General features: G+C 49.6%; 1 protein-coding gene across 1 annotated transcript; it reads left to right on the top strand.

Moving 5' to 3' along the window:
• The first annotated feature begins 398 nt into the window (after positions 1-398).
• On the top strand, positions 399-9534 carry LOC128946865 (DNA polymerase epsilon subunit 4-like). The gene is made up of 4 exons (XM_054290863.1): positions 399-770; positions 1574-1658; positions 8866-8907; positions 9207-9534. The coding sequence occupies exons 1-4, from the start codon at positions 399-401 to the stop codon at positions 9218-9220; spliced, it is 513 nt and encodes a 170-aa protein (XP_054146838.1). The 3' UTR covers positions 9221-9534.
• The last annotated feature ends 422 nt before the right edge of the window (positions 9535-9956 follow it).

The raw sequence follows: 9956 nt of genomic DNA, 5'->3' as shown, positions 1-9956 counted from the left end.
AATAAGACACAGTTTGAGGACTTGGGGAAGGCTGTGGCGGGCAGCCAAGGGAGGTGGTCCTGGGGGTCCTGTGGAGGGTGGTGGGTGCCCTGGGAAGCATTGGAGGGCTTGATCCCACCAGCTGAAGATGGATGGATACGGGGTGCTGGGAGGTCCCACAGGGGACCCACGGAGCTGACTCTGGGGCACAGCACGGCCAGACAGCAGCGAGGGCCACCCCCAGCTGCCCCACTGCTCCTGCCGCTGCAACGGGGCGGGCACAGTGTCCCTGTCTGTGCTGGGGCACGGGGGTGGCAGGGAGGCACCGAGGGCCGGGATGGGGAACACCGGGATGGGGCTGTGCGGGCTGTGTTAGGGGACACGGTGAAGGGGAGGATGAGGGGCCGTTTGGGGATGGGATGAAGGGGAAGAGGAGCCGCTGTTTGGCGCCGGCCCGAAGCGGAGGAGGAGGGGCCGTGCTCGGGGCCGGCAGAGCCGCGGGGCCCGGCCGAGGATGCAGCGAGGCCCCGCCGAGCGCGGCCCGGCCCCGCGGCCCCGCGCAGGCGCAGCGCTCGGGCGGGATGGCAGCGGCGGCGGCCGTGCCGGGGCCGGGCCCGGGGCCCGCGGAGGCGGCGGCGCCCGGGGAGGAGGCGGCGGCCGCGGGGCAGCAGGGCCCGGGTCCGGCCCGCCTGGCCAGGCTGCCGCTGGCGCGGGTGAAGGCGCTGGTGAAGGCGGACCCGGACGTGACCCTGGCCAGCCAGGAGGCCGTGTTCGTGCTGGCGCGGGCCACGGTGAGGGGCGGCCCCGCGGCTCCTGGGCCCGGGTCGCTGCGGGGATGCTGCTCCGTCTTGCCCAGGAGGATTTTCCTTCTCTCAGGGACCCGCGGGGCGGCTGCGGCCGGCCCGAGCTGGGGAAGGGGCTGGAGCTCCGGGAGCAGCTGAGGGGGTGGGAAGGGGCTCAGCCTGGAGCAAAGGAGGCTCGGGGCGCCCTTGTGGCTCTGCACAGCCCCTGCCAGGAGGGCACAGCCGGGGGGCGTCGGTCGCTTTCCCCACGCAGGAAGGCACAGGACAAGAGGAAATGGCCTCAGGCTGCGCCAGGGGAGGTTTAAGATATTGGGAAAATTCCTTCATGGACAGAGTTGTCAGGCTCTGGCACAGGCTCCCCGGGGCAGCCACCGTCCCTGGAACTGTTCAAACAATGTGGCACCTGGGGACAGGGGATGGGGGTGAACGTGGAGGTGGTGCTGGGCCGGTGGTTGGACACAATGATCTTAGAGGTATTTCTCCTCCTGAAGGATTCCATGATTCATGTGCTGAGCACAGGACACCTTTCCCCCTTCAGAAGGTGCCCTGGGAGCCCCGGTGTGCAGTGGGTCTCCCAGAGAATGTGGGAGCTTCCCAGCTCTCTCCCTCACTGCTTGTCCTGGGCATCACTGCCCAGCCATTTCCTTTGGTATTTTCAGACCTGCTTACAAGGAATGGGTAATGTTAGGATGAAGATTCTGATCTAATCCTGAAGCCTTGTAGGACCTTTCTTTTTCCTCAGGATATTCTCTGTCCTCTCCCCTGTGAACCTGTCCCGTTTTGCCTTGCAGGAGCTGTTTGTTGAAACCATAGCCAAAGATGCTTACATGTATGCCCAGCAAGGAAAAAGGAAAACCCTGCAAAGAAAAGACCTGGGTATGGGAGCATGTTCTGTGCTGTTCTTAGCAAAGGGTTGCTCCAATGGGGGATTTGCCCACCTGTCTGGAGGTGCTGAAGTAATTATGGATTTATTCTTTCTTTCCCTGAAGATGGGAGAGAAAAACTTCTACCAAAGACTACACTAATAATTTCACACACCATCTCCAGAACAAATAAATCTCTTTGAAATTGGTAACTGTGTTATGATGTAATTTTGTTATGAACAAAATTCGGGTAATATTTTTTTTGTGAGAAAAAGTTACAAAAAAGCAGCCAGACCACGGGTAGCTGCTGAAGTTCTTCGTGTTTTGTTATTGTAATCACGAGTCGTTGTGGCTAATCGCTCCTTTTGTATCAGCAGAGCCTCGCCCGAGGCTAAGTTGTACCTTTCCCAGAAGGGTGGGAACCTTCCCGAACAGTAGAAGAGACCTGAGAAGGTGAGGGGGGCTATGCAAAGTGACTCCAAGACCACAATGCAGCATGGGTCCCCCCGCTGTACGGAGAAAACCCCAAAACAACGAGCCACCTAAGAATTGAGAGACTAGAGTGATGTCTAGACGTGAGGAGCCGAATGCTGAGCTTGCAGAGATGCAGAACACCTTCGGACCCTCTCGCCCTGACCAAGAGAGACGACCCCGGCAGTGAGACCAGGCCGACTGAGCCAGCAAAAGTACCATCTGAGGGGGAATCACGCCCTAAAGGCTCCCACGAGGACTGGATTCCCCCAGCTCTGCCCCTAGTGGACAGAGCTGTGCATATCCTCCTCCTCTGAGTCGCCCGGGAAGACAACGGAGACTGCAGACCCGTCGAGCCACCCAATCCTGAGCTGATCACTTTTAATAAAGGCATTAAAAAGGAGAAGAAGTCTCCTGGCCCTATCTGTTTATTTCAGCTGGGGGCTCTCGTCCGGAATAGCCACGCCGCAAGAGGACTCGGGACTGGCCATCTTGGATCTTCAGAGGACAGCTGGCTACCAGGACCAGGGATCGGCTCAGGACAGCGACGCAGAGGAGCACCGGAGCACCGGACTGGTGAGAAATCCGGTGGCGGGAGTGGGAGACGTGCGCATGTGTGTGTGAGTGAGACGAGGGCCGGCAACCGGACCTTCGAAGTGAGTGGGACCCCTCAGTACCGCGTTTCCTGACTCCTGCGAAGGGGCAGGCCGGAAACAGGGGAAAGCGAGTGGAATTAGCGTGAGTGAAGTCGTCTCCCAAGGGGGAATAAAGGGCCCCCCCACTCCGGGCGTGCGGAGTGAATTACTGTGTATGAGTGGCACGCACCCCAAAGTCCTGACAAAGGGAGGTCAGGCACTTTTGTAAGTCTCGAGAAGGATTCGCGTAAGATTTGTCAGTCCCGAGAAGGATTCGGGTAGCTCACAAGCCCTGCAGGCAAATTAAGTCCTGACAAAGGGAGTCAGGCACAAACCCCAGCGAAGGAGGCTGTGGTTTGCTTTTAAGTCCTGATACGGTGAAGCCTAAAAATTGGCGAGTTAGGCAAACTAAAAATCAGGCAGTTGTTTTTCCTGACTGAGGGAGTCAGGCACGACCCGGATTCTTGGCCGAGGCATCGTGTGTTCAAGTCCCGATAGATATAAGACCTGACGAAAGTTGGGCAATCAAGAGATTGGGCAGTTGTTTCAGTATAAAGTCCTGAGCATCAGGCAGAAATTTGAAGTTCAGTGGAGGAGGCTGAAGCTCCTCAAACAAGGTTTTTTGAAACTACCGGTCAGTTGAGACACCTTTGAGACTTTTATTGAGACCTGAAAAATGGGATGTTGTAGTAGTAAAAAGACCGGCAAGAGCCTGAGAGACATACCTCCTGGTAGTCCCTTAGGAGAACTGTTAGTGAAATGGGATTCTATAGAGGCCACGGAGGGATTAGATAAAGTGAAAATGATCCATTACTGTATGGAAGTGTGGCCAGAATTAGAACTGCAAGGGGGATGGCCTTGGTGTGGGACAAAGGATAAGTGGATGTGCCAACTATTGGATAATTATCTGACAGCTCGAAGAGATACTGATCCTGAGCAATTACTGTATGTATCGTGCTGGTTACAGAGCGCTGTTGGGGATGAAGGGGTGCGAATTTGTAAGGTACAGAGGAAGAAAGAAGGGAATGAAGGAGGGGATGATAGAACTAGTAAAAGATGGGACCCCCTGGATTATTTGCCTCCTTCTGCCCCTCCACCTTATAATCCTCTTCTTCAAGCACCTCAAATGGCAGGTCCGGTTCCTCCCCCGGCTGCCATCTCACTACCACCTGCTCAAATTCCTCCTTCTACCTCTTCAGCTTCCCCTATGATAAACCCAGTATCTCCTCCAACCACTCCCTCACCACCCCCTTCAGCTCCTCCAGTTCCTTCTGCATCACCACAAGCGCCTACTCCACCTGCTGTATTCTCTACCCCTTCTCCACCTCCGCTGAATATCCACTCAGGCTCTTCTCCCCCTCCTATTGCTGTCCCTTTACCTCCTCCTGGTTGGGACACAAGTGTCTCCTTGTCCAGTAAACAGCTATCAGCAAGTACATCTGCTGATGGGCAGGAAGTTCACGGTAACCCAGAGATCCCTCAAAGTAGTTTGGCATCTGAAGATGGGCCATACTGTAGCACCAGATCCAAGACCTCCAAGGCAGAGAGACTCTTTCCCCTCAGAGAGGTTCCTATGGGAGGAGTAGCGGGAGGTGTTGGCTTTGTGAATGCTCCCCTAACTGCTTCTGAAGTGAGAGGATTCAAGAAAGAGTTGGGGCATTTAGTTGAGGACCCAGTGGGCATAGCCAACCAAGTAGATCAATTTCTAGGTCCAAATATCTACACTTGGGGGGAGATGAATTCCATCCTGAGTATATTATTTTCCCCAGAAGAGGTCCGGATGATAAGGGCGGCTGGCATAAGAATATGGGAGAAAGATAACAGTCCAGGACCCCAGGTGCCAACAGGTGAACAGAAATTGCCACTAACGGAGCCCAGCTGGAACCCTAACCAGGAGGAGGGGAGGAAGGCCATGAGGGAATATAGGTCTTTGATGATACGGGGGATCAAAGAGTCAGTTCCAAAAGGAACTAATACCCAATTGGCATTTGAGGGTGCACAAGAGAAGGATGAAGCTCCTGCTGCTTGGCTAAATCGCCTAAGGCGGAACTTTCAGTTGTACTCTAAAATAGACACAGACACCCCAGAAGGTCAAATGCTGTTAAAAGTCCAATTTGTTACCAAATCTTGGCCTGATATAAGGAGAAAACTGGAAAAGATGGAGGATTGGCAAGAGAAGGACATAAATGAATTGTTAAAAGAGGCATTGAAGGTGTATTTAAGGAGGGAGGAAGAAAAAGCAAAGGCCAAGGCTAAGATCATGGTTGCTGTAGCTAGAGAAAGTGCAGGGTGGGCGGGTCCACCACCAGGAGGAGGCAAGGATAGGTCAGTACTGTCAAGTGCAAGAGGGATGGAGACACCTCAAAGCTCTTTGGGAGAGCGACATTGCTATTACTGTGGAGAGCCAGGACACCTCAGGAGGTTTTGTAGAAAGCTTAGTCTCGATGCGGCAATAGCCAGGGAACAAGAGAATTTAGGGAAGATCCTTAGAGGTGACGATTAGAAGGTCAGGGGCTTTACACTATAGGGGACCCAATGCAACATCTAGAAGAGCCCCTGGGTAAACTTTGAAGTGGGACCCCTAAATGAAGAATTTGAATTTTTGAGTAGATACAGGAGCAGGTAAGTCCTGTCTCAACAAAGTAACATCTGAAGTTAGACAAAAAACAGCTAGGTAGAAAGGATATCCAGTAGCACCAAAACTGGCCAGTAAAACTAAACTTGTAATAAGTAATGTGAAAGTAAAAGGTACCTTTTTGTTGTCTTGTTGCGTGTGTGAGAGTGAGTCACGAAGTCAGCCTCAACTTCCCGGGCAGGTGGGAAGGGGGCAGTGCAAGTGTGTGTATGTGTGACCTGCAAACCAGGCTTGTGTCCCCCGGGCGGGTGGGGGCTGTGACTGAGGTGTGTGTGTGTGTGTGTGTGTGACCTGCAAACCAGACTAGTGCTCCCCAGAGGTGTGAGGGAGCTATAGCTGTAAGAGCGTGAGTGACACGCAGACAGCCTCACAGGTGAATGTGCACCAGAGGCAACCAGAGTCAGGGCCCTTCCAAGAGGCCCAGGGATACTGAGACCTGTGGGCCAACCCCAAGGTGAAGGGGGGCTATAGGGACCCGTGATTTTCTAGCAATAATGATCCAGTTTGTGTCTTGAGGGTGTGAAGGAATGTGTGAGAATGAATATAGACAAATTAGAATAGAAGTAATGTAGATTGTGCATTATAAGTTTTACCACATCTCCTTAGAGGGAAGTGTATTGTGTAGAAGAATGGTGTAAGAAAAAAACCCCAAAAATTTAAGTGTAAGGGGTTGAAAGAAATATTTAGGCTCTAAGTGAAAGTAAGAAACAGAAGCAAGAGATAAATAAGATCTTGAAAATAGAACAGAAAACCAGTGAATTAAATACACAGAGATATAAGAGAATAAAAATACTTTGGGAGTTAAGTTAGCTGAGAAATACAACTCCTTGCAAAATACAGAGTATGTAGAAGTTGATGAGAGAACCAATAACATTAAACAGAGAAACTGAGTTTTGATAAAATCATTAAATAGCAGACCATTAATGCCTGTGTTTGAAAGCCTGTTTCAGGTATTCTTCATTACTAATTCGACTGTGCAGACCAAAAGGAAAAAGGTTGGACTCACATCACTCTCACCCCTGGCATTGGACCAGGATTCAACAACGAGCCTTTTTTTCCCTCTGGCATTCTGGCATTGGACCGGACTGCACCCCATTCTCCTCCTGGCATTGGACCAGGATTCAACATCAGGTTTTTTTTCCTCTGGCATTGGACCGGACTCCACCCCTTTCTCCTTCTGGCATTGGGCCAGACTCCCAGTTTTTCCCTCTGGCATTGGGCCAGAGTCCACACCACTCTCACCTCTGGGCACTGGATAAGGATTCATCTGCTTCACAAGCTAAATCACCTGAGTATACTGTGGTAAAAGGACCAAAGGATTTAAAGTTGACTCTCAGAAGGAAGAGTCAAATAGACTGAACTGTGTGGGAAAAAATTGGTATCAAGAGTTCTAATATTGCTTAAAATGTTTCAAAACTGTTCTGTGTAAACTATGTTGGTAAAAAGTTTAAGACTGTAAATAAGAAATTCTGGTTAAGCTCCTTAATTTAATTCTAAAGCCTCCAGGTTAATCCTCTACAGAGCACTCCCCTGGGAGGGGAACCAAAATTGGTAGGGAACAGACCAAGAGGGGTTTAACCAGAGAAGCGGGTAGAAGGGACTCTAAAGAGCTTGGAAGCTTTTCCTCAGTAAAATTCCCCAAGAGGCAAGGCCGGGTGGGCAGACTGTGCAAGATGACCCATACCAGACTCTTGGGAAGGGTAGTAATGATGGCTCTGATTGCTGGTGGTGCTCAGGGGAGCCCAGCCGAGCGGTGCAGAGAATGCTACCAATCCCTCTATGAGGAAGAAGTGAGCTCCTTGTCGAGAGTCCACATCAGTTCTAACCCTGATTGTGTTAACCCCTCCCAATTGGTCCTTTATCAGAAAAATAAGAGAGTGTATTGGAGAGCATACAATACTGCCACTTTTAGGCAGCCACTCCTAGGAGAGTGTACTATAGGGGAAGCCTGGTTGTGCTTTGAATGTGATGCTGCTGAAACAAGCTCAGCAGATCTAGTAAAAAGCAAAGAAATGGTGAAAATGGTAAGAAAAATTGTTTGTTACAAGTATTTATATGAGTGTACTAGAAAGGAGATAAACCCCTTTTGGAACACATTTCAGGGGAGCCCAAAACCCCTAGGTTTGATCTCGTCTGGCAACTGCATTGCTAGAGTGATAAAACCAATTTTCTTATTACCCAAAGAAACTGGATCAAGTTTGGGAGTTCCTATATATAATGATTTGGGAGAAAATAAACAGAACCGGGAAAGTGAAATAGAAATTGAGAAAATCCAAAATTGTAAAAGCCAAATTCGGATCCCAATATCTATGTTAAACAAATTAATCCGGCTCCAGGCAGTATTAAAAATAAAGAATTCAATTATTAGGAACATTTCAAACGAAATAAAAAGATTAGCATGTGTAAATAATGAAGAACAAACTCCTACACTTGATTCCAGTGGGTGGGAGAACCTGGAGATTTTCAAAAGGGAGGTATGGGAAAAGGTAGTTTTTCTCACTGTGTGTGTACTTGGTGGATTGCTTTTTTTACTATGCTTATTTATCTGTTTTAGTAGAGTAGTACTTGCCGGGCAGACCAACCTGAAGAAGCCAAGGAAAGTAACAAGGTTAAGTAACCATGATTACCAAACTGCACAAGAGATTTATAGTAGATTCAAAACAAAAAAATTGTGAGTTGATGCGAGCTTAGAATTTAAGCTCGATCAAAGAAAAAGAGGGGGGACTGTTATGAACAAAATTCGGGTAATATTTTTTTTGTGAGAAAAAGTTACAAAAAAGCAGCCAGACCACGGGTAGCTGCTGAAGTTCTTCGTGTTTTGTTATTGTAATCACGAGTCGTTGTGGCTAATCGCTCCTTTTGTATCAGCAGAGCCTCGCCCGAGGCTAAGTTGTACCTTTCCCAGAAGGGTGGGAACCTTCCCGAACAGTAGAAGAGACCTGAGAAGGTGAGGGGGGCTATGCAAAGTGACTCCAAGACCACAATGCAGCATGGGTCCCCCCGCTGTACGGAGAAAACCCCAAAACAACGAGCCACCTAAGAATTGAGAGACTAGAGTGATGTCTAGACGTGAGGAGCCGAATGCTGAGCTTGCAGAGATGCAGAACACCTTCGGACCCTCTCGCCCTGACCAAGAGAGACGACCCCGGCAGTGAGACCAGGCCGACTGAGCCAGCAAAAGTACCATCTGAGGGGGAATCACGCCCCAAAGGCTCCCACGAGGACTGGATTCCCCCAGCTCTGCCCCTTGTGGACGGAGCTGCGCATATCCTCCTCCTCTGAGTCGCCCGGGAAGACAACGGAGACTGCAGACCCGTCGAGCCACCCAATCCTGAGCTGATCACTTTTAATAAAGGCATTAAAAAGGAGAAGAAGTCTCCTGGCCCTTTGTTTATTTCAATTTCAAATGCTGCAGTTTGAAACATATGCAAATATGGAGTTAGTTTATCTATTTTAATTGTTCTCAATTTGCTTTTCAGATAATGCCATTGAAGCTATTGATGAATTTGCTTTTTTGGAAGGTGAGTTTCTACTTGATTTCAGTATTTTATGTAGTAACCTACTTAGGAGAGAAAGAACTGAATCATTTGCAAAGCTCTCTGTTTCCACATCCTCAGTAATTCCTGGTGTGGCTTGGAATGGCTCAGCTGGACCCTGAGGCACGTGCAGTAGTTGGGGTTTTTTTGCTAGATTTGGTTTTACTCATGTGTGATTTGCTTAAACTTTAAAGTTTTCTTTTGCCAGTTTGTAAACAAGATTTATTTGTTCACACAACTGCACTTCTAATTCTTGAGACTATAATGTGTTTTCCCATTTTCAGGTACTTTGGACTGAGCAGGACAGGAACAGAGCTCTCTGGAGAGATTGCAGGGGTGGTGTGAGATGGAAAACAGGATGCTGAGAGTTCAAAAATAATTCCTAGAATTGAGACATGACAACCATGATATTTTTTATAAAGTTGTTGTAAGTTCTTTATTTAAAATGGATATTTTTTCATAACTATTTTGTATGTCCCTTCCCATGTGGCTGCCGTGCAGCTCTCTGCTCTGGCCAGGTTACACAGCAGTTACTCCCAGTAGCAGTCCCAGCCTCTCTGGATACTGTGCAGCACCACAGAGCTGTGAACAGAGAGTGGCTTGGCTCAGGTGCCCAGGCACAAGGATTTTTTTTAATTTAAATGTGGATTTTGTTAATATGTTTGTCTCTTAACACAATTAAATTGTTGATGTTGTTGCTGTTGAGCAGCTGTGCTGATTCCTGCTCTGGGCTGGGGTTCCTGTAGCCTGGTGGGAAATGGTTTAGTTCTGATAGGGTGCCTTCTCTAGCGTTTTGGTTTTGCTAACTGTTTTCTCAAGGCATCCATTCCAGAGAAACCCAGCTGTCCTCCAGGAGCTGGGGATGAGCAGGGGAGCTTGGCTTGGCCCGAGGGCTGTGCAGCTTCTCTAAGTGTCTGTGGCTGTTGCACTTGTAAGTAATTGTAGGAAAAAACCCCAACCCAACCCCCCAAACCTCATTTTGAATGCCAGGGGAGTGTCCGTGCTGCCATCACTGTTCTCTTGTGTGCTCCCAC

This window comes from Melozone crissalis, unplaced genomic scaffold (assembly GCF_028551555.1).
Source record: "Melozone crissalis strain CALT ecotype California unplaced genomic scaffold, PUWL_Pcris_2 ptg000088l_1, whole genome shotgun sequence".
Classification (NCBI taxonomy): Eukaryota; Metazoa; Chordata; class Aves; order Passeriformes; family Passerellidae; genus Melozone; species Melozone crissalis.
The sequence above is the reverse complement of the archived record's forward strand: the minus strand, read 5'-3'. Positions and strand labels throughout refer to the sequence as shown.

Bases quoted from the DNA above. Each gene is read 5' to 3' on its own strand.
- LOC128946865 (XM_054290863.1), top strand. From the start codon at position 399: ATGAAGGGGAAGAGGAGCCGCTGTTTGGCGCCGGCCCGAAGCGGAGGA. The intron at 771-1,573 runs GTGAGGGGCGGC...TTTGCCTTGCAG, and splicing joins TCGTGCTGGCGCGGGCCACG to GAGCTGTTTGTTGAAACCAT. The intron at 1,659-8,865 runs GTATGGGAGCAT...TTTGCTTTTCAG, and splicing joins CCTGCAAAGAAAAGACCTGG to ATAATGCCATTGAAGCTATT.